The sequence below is a fragment of the Gopherus flavomarginatus genome, chromosome 5 (assembly GCF_025201925.1).
Source record: "Gopherus flavomarginatus isolate rGopFla2 chromosome 5, rGopFla2.mat.asm, whole genome shotgun sequence".
NCBI lineage: Eukaryota > Metazoa > Chordata > Testudines > Testudinidae > Gopherus > Gopherus flavomarginatus.
The window spans coordinates 21914900-21935348 of NC_066621.1; the positions used below are offsets into that span (position 1 = coordinate 21914900).

The 20449-nt window shown below is 45.0% G+C and overlaps 1 protein-coding gene across 3 annotated transcripts in view; it reads right to left on the bottom strand.

Annotated features, from left to right (window-relative positions):
• Nucleotides 1-20449, bottom strand: part of AHCYL1 (adenosylhomocysteinase like 1) — a 42242-nt gene that overhangs the window by 14818 nt on the left and 6975 nt on the right. For all 3 annotated transcript variants that reach the window (XM_050956232.1, XM_050956234.1, XM_050956233.1), the window contains 2 exons: nucleotides 1609-1720; nucleotides 687-830 (listed from right to left, as the gene is read on the bottom strand). In XM_050956232.1, the coding sequence (XP_050812189.1) occupies nucleotides 687-830; nucleotides 1609-1720 (256 nt within the window). The remainder of the gene's footprint in view (nucleotides 1-686; nucleotides 831-1608; nucleotides 1721-20449) is intronic.

Consider the following 20449-nt stretch of genomic DNA (forward strand, 5'->3'; position numbering starts at 1 on the left):
AGGAACAGAGGGTTTTTAACGAGGTCTCTGTCCACCAGTGGTTATTCCTCACACAGGCCTCTTTGCCAGGACACCAGGCCAGCTCCTGCCCCGCTACCTGTCCATCTAGTCAGACTGGTACACACCTAGGAACAGAGTGGGGCATTTTTAAAACAAGTATTTAAGGTAAGAGCATATTATAATGTAGTCCTTCCTTCCAAGACTGTCACCCTGCACGTACCTTTACAATGGGAATTTTTCCACTTTCTGTGGCTTGGACAATGGGTGGGTGGGTAGAGTTTGAAGGCACATCCTTCATCACTCCCTGAACCAGCTAAGCGCCATCAAATCCCACTTTAAAATACAAGTCACCACTTTTCATGGGATCTAAAGAAATGGGACTGCTGGTGCCATCAGTTTTTCTTTCTGGAAAGTGCTTTGAGAGCTTCACATGTCGAACTTCCCCATCAAAATCCATCTGAACATTCCTGCTGCTCACAAGACTGGGTATTTAAAACCCTGCCTGGCTTGTCACTAACACACCACCTGTCAGAGGAGTTCAGTTCTTTCCTACATGGCTTGCTGATGCCTCAGGGAGAACATCAAGATATTTCTGACTGTAACTGGAGGTTTCCGGATATACCCTGGTTTGGTTTATGGTATCAAGCAGGAATACAGCCCCGTTGGCTCGGAAGACATCCTGTTACCTTGTTCAGCTATCTCAATCTCCCGGCGCCCAAACTCGGCCTGCTTGATGTTCTTCACACAGAAGTTGCTGCTGCCCTTGGAGTTGGTTTGCTGTTTCTCACGTGGGGAGACCTCATCATCAGAACTGTCTGTGTAGGATGCAGCTAAACCAGGAAAGAAACACAACATGAGAATCTCAGAGGCTCAACAGGCCAATTACCTTCTACCAGCTGCATTTTTAGTCAGTTTCACTTCCTGTCTGTCATGAGCTAGCACAAGGCTGCAATGTCTATGTTGCCAACACTGTAAGGGAAAACAAACGTCTAACAAGAACTTTGCATTTAAATTCTCTAATTTCTTAAAGGTAGCTCTGTTAACAAGTTAATCATTCATGAGTGTAAATGCCAACATGGACAAGGTGGTTTTACGGTTTAGCAGAAAATGAAACGTTCTATAAGTGGAGTTGCTTTGATAAGATTTTCAGAACGCCTTGAAAATGGTCAAAACAATGTTAAAGGGGTTGTTTTGAGTTGTGACAAGAAGGAAGCCCATAAAGTCTCTAACTCAGCAATAGATTAGCTTTAATTGCATGTTAGACAAGAGAAATGTTCTTGTTTTCAGGATGTCTGGTTTCATTGCAAAGCCCACTCCAACAGCAAAGGTAAGGGCCACTCAAAGCATTCAGGATGTAACAGAATGCGGACAGACCTGTCAGTTTCAGGTGTTCGAATGGGCTTTTGAGTCAGCACCTGGGGAAGAGGAGCCTTGGCAAGACAAAAGCCTCTTGGGTTTAGTGAAGAAATGTGACCAGTATCCAAGCTGGAGGCAATCCCCAAAATTATTTGCATACTGCACCCCACCCCCAGCCCCGCTGAGTACTTCCAATCCCAGATGGGAGGGACTGTAGCAGGGAAACCAGAGCGGGGCTAGGCCCACACTTACCAGAGCTGTAGCTGTCGGTGGAAGATTGCGAGATGGAGCGAGACAAGGACCTGCGGCCAGTCTTGGTTGGGAACTTGCTGAACTCCTGCATATCATCCGCAAACTGGATTTGCTGAGAAGTGCAAAGGAGTAAGAGCTAACAGCAGAAATTCGCAGGAAATGCTTTAGTGACTCATTCTGCTCTGCCCATGGGCTCCTTTCTCTGTCCCCACTGCTGCAGTAACAAAGGAGCATTACACAATGTTCCATTCCCTTCCCTAACAGCTCTGCCTTCGAAGGAACCAAAGTCACACTTTGCCCAATAATGGCTATTCTCTCTTCAGTCATCTCTGGCAGCAGCAGATTAATGCAGCTTAGTCACCCGACACCCCAGGTTAAGCAAGTATCCAGCATACTTCCCTGCAAACTTTGAAATCTCTTTGAACCCTTCCCAGGCTCCCTGAGACCCAAGCCGAGAATGGCTAGAGTAATCCTTCAAACATAGAATACAGGGTGATCATCCCTTATAGGCAAACCTGCTGGTGACAAAAGCACAGGTGTCACTCGTACAGCAGATTACGCATTGAAACTAAAGCTTCACACTGTGCACTGATTTGGTTAGACTGGGTAGCAAGTGAAGATGCAATGGCAAGAATCAGGGTAGAAGGGAGATACTAGCTGGAGCAGTGTGAACAGGGCCTCAAAAGACATTTACCCCAGGAGGGAAGAAGCATCCCGTGGACTAAAAACACCGCAATCCCAAAAATTACATTAAAGGAGGACCTGGCACACTAGAGTAAAAGCTGAAAAGTAAGAACATTTCAACAAAAAGCAGTTGACGTATTAGTCTTCAGTTTCCTCTGCTATTATTACAGATGTTTCAATGGTAATCAGAGCTCTTAGCTGGCCTCTCCTTCCACTTCATCCAGCAGCGAGACTCAGTTCAGGACTCTATTGCCCGCTATCTCATAAAATCCTAGTATGAGAGGAGAATGAAAGTGCCAGGGTTAGTCCCAAACTGCTCCAGAATTCAGCTTTTGGAACATACTGTATGATCAGAGTGAGAACATTCTTGCTCTGTACCTTGAGGTGATAAGGAAGATGTGAAAGGGAAATAAGTGTAAGTTTTGGGCACAGTATTTGAAAATCTCTTACCCAGTCCTCTTTAAATGGGAAATAAAACTGGCTTTGAAAAGCCAGTAAATACTGGTTTGCTTTTGCAACCTATAGAAATGGAGAATAGAGTCCCATATATGATGATAAACCCCACAAAGCGTTCCCTGGCCCTGTTTAACCCCTACACTGATTGTGAGGCACATGATTTAACTGTACCTTTTAGCAGGGATGAAATATCATCCTGAGTGTAGATTAACAAAGCCCCTCACTGAGCCAGGGCGCAGCACAGTTAGAAGAGAGTCCTGAAGAGAATATTAAAAAGTTGAGACAGGTGATATTAGGGAGGTTCTACACAGCAAACTAGACCTGCAAAACCCTTAAAACCAAAAGCTTCCTTGGATGCTTTCAGAAGCGGGGAGATACAAACTGAGACGGACCTCAGGCATGGGGAGGAACAAATGTTTAATCCAAGGTGACCCACCCCAAGGAGAGTCCACCCACTGAGCCCAAATACACAATGGGAGTAACACTATCACAGCCCTTCAGGCCAGTGAGCAGCTGTGCTGCTCTAATCAGAGAAATCCTGCAGGAAGCACTGCTAAAAACCAAGTGTACAACAATCTTGGTCTGTTCACAGCCAGATTCTAAGGGGACATGCCTCTTATGTGCTCAGATACCATGGGGATGGGCATGGTATAAGAATATGAACAGAACAGAAATAGCGAAGATAAACAGTAGCAAGGGTACATGTTGTTGTTGCAGGTTGCATGGATAAGAGTTGCAGCTGAAGTGTTCGTACCAGGGCCAACATGAAGGGACCTTCCCTGGGGATGCCCTGGTTGAAAACGGTTTTAATCTGACTCAATATATCTGAACATCCCACTCTCAGTAAGTGGGAATACAGGAAGAGCATAACAAGGACAAACACCTTCAAGGCTTGTTTTCCCGGCTTAAGAGATGTGATCAAAATGATCAAATGACCTTATAGATCCTTTGTAACTAACACTGTCTCAATCCCCTAATAGCAGCTAGAACGAAGACTGAAACCCATCAGCCAAGAGAGGGAGGATGGTCCAGTGGGAAAGATCCTACCCTGGAACTTGGGAGATGTGGGTTCAATTCCCTGCTCTGCCACATATGTCCTGGGTGCGCTTGGGCAAGTCACTCAGTCTCCATCTGCCTCAGATCCCCCATCTGCACAAAATGGGATAACCGCACGGCCATACCTCAGAGGGAGTTGTAAGGATAAATATCTAATATGTACTTATCTGCCCCCATCACAGTAGTACCTAATATCAGAGGGGCAGCCATGTTAGTCTGGATCTGTAAAAGCAGCAAAGAGTCCTGTGGCACCTTAGAGACTAACAGATGTTTTGGAGCATGAGCTTTCATGGGTGAATACCCACTTCGTCGGATGCATGTACCTAAATGCCTCTCAATCATTAACGTATTTACCCTCACAACCCTCTGTGCAGCAGGGCACTGCTACTATCCCTACTTTACAGATAGGGAACTGAGGCAGAGAGGTTAAGTGATATGAAAGAAATAAAATATTGTGATGCGCTACAGTAATGGGGGACAGATTGATCAGTGTGCACTGTCACTGTCATACAGGAGACACTTGAGCAATTTATTTGCCACCATTACTCAACTGCCAGGCTTATTGCTCTGTCCAGGACTATAACTTACAATGAATAGGATTTGAAGCAGTGAGAGAACCTTGTGATAAGATTCCTGAAACTGAAATCGACCCTTGAGTAAGTACAGTTACTTTAGGACGCCTTTTTGGGAACAAGTTTGGGGTTGGGAAGGAATTTTTCCTCCAGGGAAGATTGGCAGAGGCCCTGGAGGTTTTTTGCCTTCCTCTGCAGCATGGGTCACTTGCTGGAGGATTCTCTGCAGCTTGAGGTCTTCAAACCACAATTTGAGGACTTCAATAACTCAGACATAGGTTAGGGGTTTGTTATAGAAGTGGTTGGGTGAGATTGTGTAGCCTGCATTGTGCAGGAGGTCAGACTAGATGATCATAATGGTCCCTTCTGACCTTAAAGTCTAAGTTCTAAATGACTGCACAAGAACAGTAATGGTTAAACATGGTTGTGGCTAAACCATGTCATACCAGTTTATTCTTGTCAGTATGGACAGACATCATGATCAAATTTAAGGCTAAAACTTAGTTCCTTCTAAGAGGATGCAGATTCTTGTGAGGTGACTGGAGGAAGGTCATTGAATCGGGGGGGAATGGCTCAGTGGTTTGAGCATTGGCCTGCTAAGCCCAAGTTGTGAGTTCAGTCCTTGAGGGGGCCATTTAGGGAACTGGGGTAAAAAACTGTCTGGGGATTGGTCCTGTTTTGAGCAGGGGGTCGGACTAGATGACCTCCTGAGGTCCCTTCCAATCCTAATATTCTATGAATTAGGCCCTATAGTGTGTTTACATTAGGGATTTTCACCAATAGTTTTCTGTCCCTACCACTGTGGACTGTATTGTGGTAGCAAGAGCAGGAGCATTCGTGAAGAGAGGGCTCCTTTGGCCACTGAAGCTTTAATCACCACACTGTCCAGAGCCACTCAGCCCAACATCTAAGTGACTATTTGAAATGTTAGTGGACACCAGCATGTCATCTACAGTCTGGCTCCCACTGCTACTATCTGAGTAGAGTTGAACCTGTGCTAGCAATGGTGAGAATTGGACAACAAAAGCTCACTCCTTGCCAGGGTTGACCCATGGCGGTTTTCTCCACACAAGCAGGGAAAACAATTTGGCCACCATTAAGTTATACGAACATATTCGGCATGGTGGTTTTTAACAGCCAGGGCTTTCAGGCTAGTAGACAGGGCTTACACTTACCACATGAAGTGCGTGCCACCTCTGTTTGTCCATAACAGACAAGGGCCCAAGGCAAAGTAATAGATAGAGCCCTGCAAATCCGTGGACCATTTTTGCAGATCGCAGATGGATGAGGAACTAAATTTTATATCTAAAGCCCTGCAAACCTGCGGATGCTGACATCTGTGGATGGGACACAAACAAATTTGGTATCCGCACAGGGCTCCAGTAATAGCCATTTCCAACTTCTGTGCTATGTTCTTGTAAGTTATCTTGACAGTGCTCTTAATAATGAGTGCTAACTTTTAAGAAGGAACCATCAGGCTAGTGAAACAGTAGTACTGGCATCCAGAAACCAGAACACAACCCACTTGCACTAGAAGCAGATTAAGACAATCTTAGACCCAACCAAAGCGGCTGTATGTTTTAAAGCTGTGATTGCAGAAAGTAACTTTTTTCAGCTTGCTCTTCCTTATCAGGATTGTTGCAGTTTGGTATGTCCTCGAGTCTGGATTTACCAGCAGACATCATGTGACGTGCGTGCAGTAGGATGAATTTGGTTTACTGGAGTAGTTAAATATAGCTTACACAGTTTGCTTTTGCAGTTATTTTACACTGATTTATTTTAGGTGGAAAATAATAAAGAGGCCATCACAACAGCAATGTCCTTGAATATTTGGTTACTGACAGATAAAGAACAAACAGGTAGAATTAGTATACTCTCTGCACAGATCAGGAGCTGGCAGGCTGACAATCAGATGTTAAAGAATGCACTAAATTTTCAATCCAGGAACAGTTTGTTGGACTCTGTTCATGGCCTGTTGCCTGCAACAATCTTCCTCAAAGAAGGTGTGGGGTTTTTCCAAGCTGATTGGAGGGGGAACTTATACACAACATTACTGACATATCTTTAGGGAGAAAGATTAGCAGCTTTAAAAATGCAAGCTCCCACTTCCTACAAGAATTTAAAACCAAGATGGGAGGGGAGTGCCCCCCAAAGCAGCTGCAGACATTAAAAAAGCTTAAAATGTTAGTTTGAGAATTTTCTTAGACTGAGTTAAAGGCAGGAGAGGTTTTCAGGGCTGGGGAAAAGCATATATATGTACTTTGTGAAAAGAGCAGGTAACTGCTTCATTTTGTCAGTCAGTGCCTGGCATATGCTATGCTTGAACCATTGCTTCTGAAGCTCACATCCCCCAAATCATCCAAGTTCACTGTAACTATGGCATGGTCATCAATAGAGTCATGGGGAAAGCCTCTTTCTAGTCCAAAAGTGATTTCAAACTCAACCCTCCTCTGCATGAATATTCTCTTCAGCTTGTTCAGGATTTGACCAGAAGCAGGAGAGGTTACATGATGGTCTATCACTAACCCACACAGCCCCTTTGCAGTCAACAATGCTGCATGGCTAATCCCCATCAGTGCACCCAACCCCTTTTTCCCATTCCTAATGCTGCCCCCACTGGCAGTGCCTTTGCATCGTGTTGTAGGCAAATGCCATCTTCATTCGCAAAAGAGTTCCTATCTTGGCATTTGCACCAAGATTTTTCAGTTCTAAAAAGGTGAGTTTGGATCCAGGGAAACTGGTTGCTAAAGAAACCAAGAGCTGAATTAACCACAGTAATCCCTGGGCCAGCTTTAACGGAGCTCATCTGAACTCTGCAGCTTAGCAAAATCTGTCCCGTCTAAAAATATTATCAAACATTGCAAGCAGCTTACTAATCAAATGAATTATTCCAGCATTAAACCCTCTTCAAACCCTATCTGCAACAAACTAACAGGGTGTTTCCTGACTGGCTGAGAAGGGGGCTGGGGAGGCGAGTTTACCCAAGCAAGGGTAAGAGCCAGGTCTGACTGCACACTCAGTGATGTCCTCCAGTTAATTCCAGCCATCTTACTTGTTCAGGTGCCGGGCTCTCTAGCTGGCATTAAGGGGAAAATCCTCTTCATAATCTCTCAAACTCCAATTACATACTGACTTTGCAGAGTCTCTCCTGCACCGCACTGCACTGCTGTGGAATGCAGCCACCCAGGCCATCTCCTTTGGATGGGCTAGGTTTGCTTGCAAGGCTCACAAGCCAGCTAGTCTAGTTCTTCCCAGAGAGGGCTGGAAAGCACGGCTATCCACCTTTTCATTGTGGATACAGGCAGCTTCGAGCTTCCAAGGCCAAAAGCAATCTTTAAAATGTCTTTTACTGGAACCCAAACTTCTCACTCTGCTGGAAGTGGCTTTTCCGACTGGGTGGAGCACAGCATTTAATAGCAAGGAAAATATTTTTAATCCCAGCACGTCAGTGCTAAAGGCAGAACAACGCAATACTTAGCTCTTACACAGAGCTTTCTATGAATATAGCTCAAAGCACTTTACAGAGGAAGATCAGCATGGACTTCTTTTTACAAATGGAGAAACTGAGGCACAGAGAGGGGAAGCAACTTGCCCAAGGCCACCCAGAAAGACAGTGGCAGAGTTAGGATCAGAACCCAGGTCCAGTCCAGTGATCGATCCACTGGACCACACCAAGCTCTGTTCTTTTGGGGGAGGGGGGCAGGGTTGTTCTGCTAAAAAGAAAGATTCTCATCTGTCAATGTCTAAATCTGCCACAGTATATTTAGAAGTCTAGTATGAAGCATTGAGCAATGTTTATAGGTCCCGACGAGCATAGGCACAGTTCAAGTGCAACACTGGGGCCTGAGTTTTAATTACACGTGTCAATAACTGAAAGGTACAATTCCTTGCAATTAATGAGACGTAGTGCAGTTCCACTGTATTTCAAGCAGTTCCAATGCTTTCCAGGTATTTCTAAGTGCAACAATGCAAACGGTATTTAATTTTGCTCTGTCTATGGCAGAAGGAGAGAAGACAAAGACATTCTGACCTCTCCAGTTATAGTGCTGTGTCTTAAGACTGAAAGGTCAAAATGACCCCCGTTCTCCCCTAGCCATTTGAAACTAATGCTGGAAACACAGGCCAGCTATGCTATTAGATACTTTCATTCTTGGTCATTGTGCAGCTGTGTTACTGACCAATCTCAATGGCACACTACAGTCTTACTACAATGTTAACTGCTTCTGCACTGATGAATAGCCCGCAGCCTTCATGGGTAGGCCACAGCCTAATCCAGTGCTGTAGTCATTCATGGCAAATCTTGAACAGACAGATGAGTAAAATGTCCTTAGTTTTTCATGAGCATGGCAAAAGGCAAGCAAGTAGGTTCTGTACCTGGGCTGGGAAGTTTCTTTGGCAGTTTTACCTAGCTGCTCAAATCAACCAGCAACTCATCAGACTGACACTCTCAATTCTTCCAGCAACCTAGTCACCCTTCATGGGATTAAAAGCCATCTGGATTTTGCCCCTGATACATACTAGGGGTCCTACAATGTGCAGATCTAATTTTATACACATGGTTCTTATAAATGCACCCAGAAACCAGCCCCAGTGCCCGTTCTCCCAGAATAAACTGGAGTTTAAGGGAAAATACAAACCGATCCCAAACCACCAGTTGCAAAGGGGGGGGGGGGGCATTACTCTCAATTACTAGTATCTAGCAAGTCTGAGTCAGTTCCATACTGCAGAAAAAGTGTGTCTACAGCAATTTCAATGACTGGAATGGGGGAAAATATCCGGCAAGTGTTCAATGACAATTTAGAAAGAGGGGAATTCAGTGTTTGGACAAGGGTTTTTAGTTTTCACATCTGTTGGCTGGCTGAGGTAAACTCTACAGATGCCCCAGGGCAAACCTCAACCTGCTAACGCAGGAAAACTAAATACTGCTTTGGCTATATTAGGATGCTACCATGTGATAAAAAGCATATTTTCCTGGTAAAGCCAACACCTACGGGATAAATTTGGCTGTCAATAGGTTTATTACTGATGATAACATGCTAACCAGAAAGAACCCTGCTAGTCTGTCATATCCCAGGCTGCTTTAGTGTGGCTGGGAGACAAAAAAAAAAGGTGTTTTTTAATATTCATCAGCTGAGAAAATGCCATCAAGACACGAACGTGAAATCTCAAAAACTTCCTCTATAATCGCTTGTCAGGTTAATCACACCAAGAGTACACACAAAGACTCACAACATACAGCACCAGATTGACATCGCCACCCAGGAGAAAATGGGTCTGCATGTCCTTCCAGGATTCTGGCATTGTCAGTGGATTAGGCACTTTCTCCACTTGCTTGAGAGAACAATGCAACTGCTGCCTCAAGATCAGAGATCCTGGGACCTTTTCTCTGGAGGCTGCATGAACCCAGCAACAGAGAGATCAGGACACAATTGTGAGCATTGTGTTCCTTGACTTAATCTGCTGGCCCTAACAATAGCTCGGTGGATCTGGAGACTGTTGGCTACACATTTTGCTCTGGAGGTCACATCCATGATGCCTGGAGACTACCTGTTCTTTTACGTGTTATTTTTTCATTCCAAAACTAGGATTGTAAGCTTTATAAGAATAAAAAGTTCAGTATCAACCTACATCCATCCTCTTTATGACACAAAGCCCAGCAGCAAGCTTAGAAAACTGCAGATTTGATTCTGTAATTCGTATTTACAGTTACTGATTTTAACAGGCCTGGAAAACTGTCTTGAAATGCTACTGCTCCCGTCGGTGATTAATTATTCTACAGAAAGATTATTTCCATGGCATGATTTCCTCCTGGGAGGTTGGAATTGTTTTCTCGTAAGCAGCAGGCTCTCGCTGTGCTTGTGAGTTCAGAAGCTTTTAAATGGTGATGGTTTGAATTCATGTATTTTTGGAAGAAAATCATCATGTTTATTAACTCTAGCCACAAGGAGGAAGGGAAGGAGGAACATTACTATGCATTTCAGGCATACAAGTGCCTGGTGAATCCTCAGACAGGCAGAAATTTGGCTGCTATGCAACTTCTTTTTCTAGGTCAAGAACAGGAGCAGACTAGCAGGTTAATTTGTGGCCATCTCCCATCCTCCAACGACACCGTTACGCATACTAGAGTAACCAATTCCCAGGATGTAGATCTGAGATCATCCTAACTCCACTTCGAATGAGAGTCCAGTTAAAACACTCTGTGTCAGGCACCCTGTGCATAGTCACCTACTGTACTTTTCTACTGATATAATGTTCACGACCCACACCTACCACTGATCCATCTTGCCCAGGTGAGTCTAGTCCTCCAGGTAATTCCTGCCCATGGCATGTCCCAATACCACTTACATGCCCTAACAGGGACTGTCTCTCTCTCCAGAAAGCAGTTCATTAGATACTATCCAAGTAGGGTCAGACGTGAAGTATCTATTGCTAGGTTAAACCAATAAAAATTTATCAGCTGCTTTCTTCCCCAGTCCTGAAAACAGGGAACTATAACTTGTCAGAGTCCTCAGAGTTGCTGTTCTCTGAATGGAGGGGGCTGGTAGCTTCACGCGGACAGAGCACGCTGAAAAGCCTCAATAGCAACCCGTTATGACACAGATCTTTAGTAAGTTTCCTACTCCAGACTCTTCCAGGCTAACTGCTGGCACTGGGAACAAGAACTGCAGTTGACCCTCCTTTGTCAGGGTCAGTAGGAGCCCTGAATGGATGACACTTCCATCCAACTACCACAAAGCTGGTTTAGTTAAGGGACAAGTACATGAAATATTGCTTGTGCTGTGCCAGGGCAGCATTCCTGACCATTAGCACATAGCCATACCTGCTCTCCCCTGGAAAAGACTGAGCTGCTCGCCAGTGTCCTTAGGCCCACTCTGCCCTAATTGTGGAGCCGAGGTTACCCAAATCTGTTTTCCCACAACCTCCTGAAGGAATCCTCTGGATAGTTCTTACAAGTATCTGAGAATGCCCTGCTCAGACAAGTCACAGCCAAAGCTAGGATGACTGCCTAGCAGTTTTGCAATCTGGGGCCTTCTACTGCTCCACTCCTAATAGTGCTAATTCTAAGGGCTTGTCTACATCACAAAGTTGCAGCGCTGGTGAGGGGGTTACAGCGCTGCAACTTAGGAGGTGTACACATCTGCAGGGCATCACCAGCGCTGCAACTCCCTGTTTGCAGCACTGGCCGTACTCCCGTTTTGTCTCGGGTGTAGAGGATCCAGCGCTGGTGATCCAGCGCTGGTAATCAAGTGTAGACACTTACCAGCGCTTTTCTTGACCTCCGTGGAATAAGCAGGTATCCCAGCATACCCGAGGAAGCCTCTGGTAATCAAGCAGGTCTCCTTCCCCGGTTTGCTCTCGCGTTCCCCGAACCCCGAGCAAGCAGGTCTCCTTCCCTGCGGTTTGCAGGGTGGTTCGGGGAACGAGAGAGCAAACCGCGGCGAAGCTGGTCTCCTTCCCCGGTTTGCTATCGCGTTCCCCGAACCCCCGAGCAAGCAGGTCTTCCCTGCGGTTTACAGGGGGGTTCAGGGAAAGCGAGAGCAAACCGCGGCGAAGCTGGTCTCCTTCCCCGGTTTGCTCTCGCGTTCCCCGAACCCCCGTGCAAGCAGGTCTCCTTCCCTGCGGTTTGCAGGGGGGTTCGGGGAACGTGAGAGCAAACCGCGGTGAAGCTGGTCTCCTTCCCCGGTTTGCTCTCGCGTTCCCCGAACCCCCCTTGAAGCCGCCCAACAGCGCTGCAGTGTGGTCACATCTAACACCACTTGCAGCGCTGGTTGCTGTAAGTGTGGCCACTCTGCAGCGCTGGCCCTATACAGCTGTACTAATACAGCTGTAACAACCAGCGCTGCAAAATTGTAGATGTAGACATACCCTAAGGCACACTTGCCATTTCAGACACCGGTAGGTCTAGGTGTTCAACATGAAGGTTTCCTTGCTCTGATTTTGTGTCACTGCAGCTAAATGCTGCTTAGAGAACTTCTAAAGACTTTCTCAAGAATCTGAAGCCCAACAGAGATTAAGATGCTCTTGAACGAAGCAGGCAAGTTACAAAGGTTAATGGGGTGAAAAACGGCTTCTGGTTTTTAATCGTCATATAATGATACATGTGAAGAGGTGGTTAAGGGAATAATAAATGGAACACAACATTGAATAAAATAAATGTGATCTTAAGGGTCTGATGGTTAAATAGTAACTGAGAACAACAACAATTACTGCTTTATAAAAAACTCAGGGTCAAAGTAACTCATTCCTCAAGGAGCATAGGCAAAGTTTTGCTACCAAAAGGAGAGATAAAATATACAGCCCTTGGACTCTGGGAAGGATTTTAGAGCTGGAGATTGCATAAATTATACGTATAGGGATCAGTTTTTTAAAGTGTGCCTGAAGGTTAAACGCCCAGGCTGGAATTGTGAAAGGAGATTGAGACCTCGCCTATATTCAAAGACAAGCTGCAACTGCAGGTTAGCGTTTAAAGCAATTTAGTTAAATTAGTGCAACAGTGTAGGCCAACTCCTAATCTGATTTAAACTCAGCCTATAGAGGATCCACTTCTAACTAAATTAGTTTAAAAACTGATTTAAAGTTAAACCAGTGCAATTTTGAATGTCAACAAGACCCAAAAAAGTGAAGTGTGCATTTTGCGAGTTGGGCACTTACCCACCTCTGGACCTTTGGAAGAACCCAACCCTAAATAAAGAGTCTGTTTTTCAGAAACAGAAACCACCACCCACCAAAATCAGTGGGTGAGGAGAGCTCAGTATCCCAAAGTTCCTTAGATGTCTACCTTTACAGTCATTTTTGGAACTGTTACCCATTATGCCAAATACTAAAAGCGAAGTGACTTTAAATAATGGAACTTGGAAATTACATACACAGCCAGAAGGACTGTAGAATTGGAACTTTTACTCAGTTCTTCATCAGTGTTGTACTGCAGTACCAACTCCCTTGTTAGAGAAGTCCAGGAAAGTGCTGCGACTAAGCTCCAGCTGTCAAGGGCTAAGAGCTTTTCATAAAAGCTGCCTTTTGAACTGAAGATTTCACACTTGCTCTCCGACCACACCATTAGTTTCCCCCAAAGCATTTACACAATACTGCACACATGCATACAACTGCATCAGTACACACTTCATAAGTGGGCAAACTGAGTCAGCACAAGGTTAAGCTATGAGAGCCCAAAGTCATACTGCTGGTGAGCAGCAGTCAGGTCTCCTGACTCTCTGACCGCAGAGTTCAATACAGAGCACTGCAATTATCCCAGGGGGTTGGGCTGAGTTTGCTGTAGCAATAATCATTGACTCTTTACCTTGAGGCGGTAAAGTCTTATCAGTGTTGCATTAATGCAATTTTTAAGTATTTAATTTATAACTGTTTGGGGACCATTTACTTCAGGCTGCCACACCTGCTGTATTTCTTATTCAGGCTGAATGGCGACAGCAGCGTGGAAAGTATCTGCAATATAATGCTGATCAGCACCTGAGCATGGAGTGTGTTTAAAGGTGACCTGCAAAGGAAAAAAAATACAAGTGTCTGGGCCCTTTTTGGTTATGAGGCTAAAAAAACAGAGATCTTTTCCACTTGATTATTTGTTATTACTCTTCAGAGATTTCAAGCATATCAACTCTGAGTCTCCCTGGTTCTGCTCTCTCTTTTGAAGACTCAGAGATGGGCTAGAAAGTTAGAAGAAGGGAGGAGAGGTGCTGAATCTTTAACAAAATAACTTTCCTCCCTGCTGGGTTTGGTGTTTAAGTTACATAGGTAGAACAAAAACAAAAAAAAAAACAAAAAAAAAAGTTTTAAACAGTGCGATTAAGTCACTTCCTTTCCCAAGTAATGGGACTTGGCTTCCCTGGTATCCATGATGTTACAAGCTTATTAGTTCTCCAGTTCTTCATAGAGTCTTACAGGGTAGACACAAGTACAAGTTATATACCGTAACCTTTCAGGCCTTACATGTATTGTGATACGGTCATGGACCAGGACCTACGGTACCTGGGGTATACAAACAGAACAAAAAGCAGTATGAGCTGCATGAGCTTCAATACCATGCAGACTTCAACAGCCCTCATCTGACTATGTAGCCTATAGGATATAAAGGACATTGAGCATTATGATATCCTCGTACTTTTTCCTATCTTAGGAAAACTGTAAAACAAACGTAAAAATGGAGAACAAAGCTCTGCAATATCAACAGCCTGAAATGGGACAAAGATGAAAAACATACAACTGACATGATTTTTGGCCAATCCACTGTGATTGGTACCAGCAGAAAGACAAGCAAAGTGCCAGTTTAGAAGCAAGCGGCTCTTCCACAGCAGCCTGCCAGTATCAGGATAAGCAGCATAACCTTAATGTGTGTGTTACACAACGTAAAATCCAGCCAGGCCTAACCATTTGAGCACTGCTCTGGCGAGAGAGCTGAAACTGCATCTTGGCTGGCAGAATATCAGTGCAGAGTTCAGGCAAAGGTGAGGGTATGTTCTAGTGCTGAGGTCTCATTCACATCCAGTGCAATCTGTGTGCAACTCATCGGGACCGGAAAATTACATTTAAGTCCAGGAGCATGAGCCAGACTGGCCACAAGACTACCCCAGACTGACTTCAGCCCATGGCCACACTGTGGTAGACACCCTCTCCCTGAAACACTTGACTCACCCTTCATGCAGCTATTCCTCACTCTCAGGAGGGCTAGAGTCTCTCGCTAGGTCCATCACTGGGATCCAATGTACAGGTTTTCCCACCAATCACTGCTGTCTATGGGACGATGAATAGATCTTTCATCTCCTAATGCAGCAACCACTCTTTCCAGGAACAAATCAGCATCTTTACCAACTTAATTCAGCAGATCAAATCATCTCTGGTTTTGTTACTCTCACGCCCCAGAACCAGCTCTTGTACCTGTTTAGATCAGTGGGATACCACACACAAGACAGAATTTCAGCAACAAAGCTTCTTGCTGCAGCTGACCTAAGTGATCTAAATAAACCACTTACACAGGCGATTGAGAAGGACCTGAGCAGTGGTGGGTCCATGGTTCCTTATATGCAGAGTCCTGCACTTAGGAAGAAAGAATCCCATGCACCGCTACAGGGACCAACTGGCTAAGCAGCAGTTCTGCAGAAGAGGACCTGGGGATTACAGTGGACGAGAAGCTGGATAGGAGTCAGCAGTGTTGCCAAGAAGGCCAACGGCATATTGGCTGCATTAGTAGGAGCATTGCCAGCAGATCGAGGGAAGTGATTATTCCCCTCTATTCAACACTGGTGAGACCACACCTGGAATATTGTGTCCAGTTTTGGTCCCCCTACTACAGAAGGGATGTGGACAAATTGGAGAGAGTCCAGCAGAGGGCAACAAAAATGATTAGGGGGCGGGGACACATGACTTACGAGGCAAGGCTGAGGGAACTGGGATTATTTCGTCTGCAGAAGAGAAGAGTGAGGGGGGATTTGATAGCAGCTTTCAACTACCAGAAGGGGGGTGTCATAAACAAATAGTTAAGGGTTAATGTCTCTTTTACCTGTAAAGGGTTAAGAAGCTCAGTAAACCTGGCTGACACCTGACCAGATGACCAATAAGGGGACAAGATACTTTCAAATCTTGGTGGGGGGGAAGTTTTTTGTTTGTGCTCTTTGTTTTGAGGGTTGTTCACTCTTGGGACTAAGAGGGACCAGATGCCAATCCAGGCTCTCCAAATCTTTCTGAATCAGTCTCTCACGTTTCAAACTTGTAAGTAACCGCCAGGCAAGGTGTGTTAGTCTTATTTTTGTTTTCTCAACGTGTAAATGTTCCTTTTTGCTGAGAGGATTCTACCTCTGTTTGCTGTAACTTTGAACCTAAGGCTAGAGGGGGTTCCTCTGGGCTCTATGAATCTGATTACCCTGTAAAGTATTTTCCATCCTGATTTTACAGAGATGATTTTTACCTCTCTCTCTTTAATTAAAAGCTTTCTTTTTAAGAACCTGATTGATTTTTCCTTGTTTTAAGATCCAAGGGGATTGGATCTGGACTCACCAGGAATTGGTAGGGGAGAGGAAGGGGGATGGTTAAATTCTCCTGGTGTTAAGATCCAAGCGGTTGGATCGGAGTTCACCAGGAACTTGGTGAAAAAGCCTCTCAAGGCTGCCCAGGGAGGGGAAGGTTTTGGGGAGACAGGAAGTGTTCCAGACACTGAAATTTCTGGATGGTGGCAGTGTTACCAGATCTAAGCTAGTAATTAAGCTTAGAAGTGTCCATACAGGTCCCCACATCTGTACCCTAAAGTTCAGAGCAGAGGAGGAACCTTGACAGGGTTACAAAGAGGATGGAGCTAAACTGTTCTCAGTGGGGGCAGATGACAGAACAAGAAGCAATGGTCTCAAGCTGCAGTGGGGGAAGTCTAGGATGGATATTAGGAAACACTTTTTCACTAGGAGGGTGGTGAAGCACTGGAATGGGTTCCCTAGGGAGGTGGTGGAATCTCCTTCCTTAGAGGTTTTAAGGCCCGGCGTGACAACGCTTTGCTTGGGATGATTTAATTGGGAATTGGTCCTGCTTTGAGCAGGGAGTTGGACTAGATGACCTCCTGAGCTCTCTTCCAACCCTAATATTCTATGATTCATTTGGGAGCACAAGGTGCTGCTCAGGGGAGGCCAACGGCCATGGCTTTGTATTCTCCAGTCAAGAGCACACAGGTGCACGTATGTGCTACAGGGGAGCACCCATAACGACATATACTTGAAAAAGAACCAGCCATGCACTGCAATTCCTCCACCAGTTGGGGAATGAATGGTTTCCTGTCAGTTAAGTGAGAGGGGTCATCAGGAGTCAATCTTTATCTTGTCTCCACCTGATGACAGAATGAAGTACAATAGCTCATGGAACTGCATCTAGGAGATTATTGGCGAATTAGGTTGTTTTACACGGGAAGACTGCGGCCACACTATATGCGTACAGTCTCTTGATCCAAGTGCAATAGGAATTGGCAAAATGCTCTCATTCCAAACATGCCCAGATTGGAATTAATCTTCTCCCTGTGGTACCAGAAAAGAATGTGCAATATTCTGATCCTGACTTTTGATGAAGAGCAGGGAGGAGGAGAACTCCTGAAAACATCAGGGTCAAGTGACAAGAGTTTCCACAGCACCAAGGTCCAAATCACTCAATGAAAGGAACGCAAATAGAATCTTTGCAAGAGAGAGCTGAGGGCACTGCCTCCAGGCTGCTCTTAGGCAGGCTCCAGCCACCTCCCCCACCCTGAGAAGCCTGAAAAGAGACAGAACCCCCATTGGTAAAGGCCCCTGCTACCTCACTCTGGTATTTATGAACTAAACCACTCCCTCTCCTGTCCCTGTTCTTTTATTAGTTGTCCCCTGAACTCAGTTGGGTTTTGAGGTCCTGTAGATCCTCCCCTTAGGCTGGGGGGGGAGGGGATCCTTAAGCAGTGGGCGGGCGGAACCCAGTAGGTACAGGGACTCCTCAAGTTTTGGAAAAATAAAGTGAGAGCCAGGATAGCACTGGGATCTGATGGCTCTCTCAAGGATAACAGTAGGCAGCACCAAGGCAATACGCACTTCCCCTGCAGCAGCAGGCTTCCCACCCTGCATCACAATGCTGCCTGTTTGACTAATCGGAACACCATGTCCCTGGCCAGTGAAGTCCTTTCTCTGCTACAAACCTGCAGTAAACAGATTCTACAGCAGCAAGGAGCCCGTAACCAAGGTCACGGTATTGATCAGACAGTGTAATTAAAATTCACAGTTCAACTGGCCCGATGTGACAGGGCAGCTGGGTAGCCCCACGAGCAGCATGAATAGCTGCAACATCTGTGTCGTTCCTTCTCAAAGGCACAAATCCCACAAGACTCCAGGTGCAGCAGAAGCTATTTTCCTAGTGCAGAGGCAGCCTCAATGTCAAGAACAAATTTGCCACGACTGCTGCTCAGAATTCACTCTATACACTCTGCAAGGCTGAGAACCACCTCTCTGCCTGGAGTCTCCATATTCTGCCCAACGTCTGCTGCTACGTTGCCAGTATCCCATGGAGTCTAGATCAACAACTGTTCTTGGGCGGAAAACACTGAGCTACATTTAGCCTTTGGAAAAAGGGACATTTTTAATGACAATTAAATGAATACGGTCGGAGCATAAGTAAACTTTCATAAAGCCCTGCTTAGCTTTATGGTTTATGGACTAATAAAGCCATTAAGTCTACACTGGTGACACTGTTCAAACCTGCTAAGTTCTAGTACACTGCTGGTCTCAAATGAGGTGAAGACCTTTTCAGTATCCCACTTACATACGGTTGCCCCCAGTTTGGAGCACATTTTGTATTAGGGTTTGATTCTCTCCATTACAAAACACCTATGAATGCTCAACTGATCAGAGAGTTTAATAGGAAATTCAAGAACCTTACCACAAAATGTAACATCTCATGCACTGGAGAACACATGAATATATTATAATGCACTGAAACTCGTACAAGAAAGGGGCATCCTTTATTAGACAAGATCCTGTTCTTAAAACCAGGGAAACATACTAAGCATCGTTCTATTTGCACAATTCTGTTCCCCCTTTATTAAGTCCCTTCCATTAAGCAACTGATTTGCCACTCTACTGGGTAACCATTGAAAACAGGATCTTCTGTCTGTAAAACAGATGAACAGACAATGCGCTGCTAAAAATGTCATACGTTTATCTCCAACAGTCAGCTCAAACCTGGCCCTGGAGAGCAGATTCCCATAGCAAGATTGAGAAACGCTTAGCAATTGGGAACAAAGGGATGTAAACACTGTCCAAGCTGGAATCCAACTGTGGAAAGAATTGTCAGGATCCCAAAGAAAGTATTGTTATAGCCTGTTCCATACTGCAAAACAACCATCCATTTCAGGAAGAGTTTTAAAAAACTATCACCACTAGATCTCCTATGTTTGAGAATGGGCACTGCTTGTATCAGAACCAGGTTCCCATCAGGAAGAGTTTCAGGGCCTCTTGACTGGACTTGGTAACAGTAATCCTAATAGAGCAGAAAGGGAAACTTGCAGTATTCAAAAAGGGTTGTACCTGCATGATCTGTGATCCCTAATCACCTAGAACTGCCATTTTTACAATGAGACTCTTGAGAAGCCTGCCAGAGCAGCTGCAAAGGAGGACAGGGAATACATGGAGGATTTTAATCACCCTTCTAGTGGCTGAAGTGTCATAAAGTTGGAAACTCAGCCTATTCCCAATGGCCACAGCAGAGAATATATGGAGAACAAATGGATTTGATCCCTGGAATGTCAGTCCAAAGGACAAAGCAGAAAGGATGCATGTGTCATTCAAGTGGACCCCAAAGGTCACCATCATCTTGGTGTGCAAGAAGGGGCCCCCTTCAGGTTCTCCACATCAGCTACAATCCTCCTCCCCTAAACTTATGTAGAATTATTTCAAAATCTATGTTGGTGAATCCAAAGTGTCAGATCACTTTCTCCTCTTATCACTGGAGGGACACAAGTAAAATTCCCTTTGGAAAGAATCCCATCAGGAAGAGCCTCAGGGCCTCTTGACAGGACTTATAACAGTAATCACTGTTCACTTCAGCCCAAACATAAAGATGCACAGAAGATCTGCTCTGCCCCCTGGGAGAACCTACAGTAGGTTACTATAGGGATCAAAGCAAGGTCTGGCCCAATTTAAATTCTTCATTATAGATTTGGAAAGGAGGTAAAGAGGATGCTAATGAAAGGTACGGACAATACTACAGACCAGCAGGAGCAGTGAATACTAGGGCTGGCAGAAATATAGAGTTCTAGCAATATCAGAAATACGGAAGGTAACAGAATGAGATTCAGTTTGGAAGAGTGCTGTTAATACTTAGAAAAAATATACAAAAAATATAGCTGTGCAGTAATGGGACTAGTCTAGAAAGCAGTAATGCTGAGAGCAACTTACAGCAGACAGCAATTAGAAGAAAGGCCACTAACTGCTGGCTGTGCATATGGAAACATCTCAGTACAGAACCGGGGAGGTGACAACCCCCTCTCTCTGTCTCTCTCATGGAAGAGCGCCTGGAATACTGCATCCAAGCTTGGGCACCTTGTCACTAGACAAACAAGCAAATTG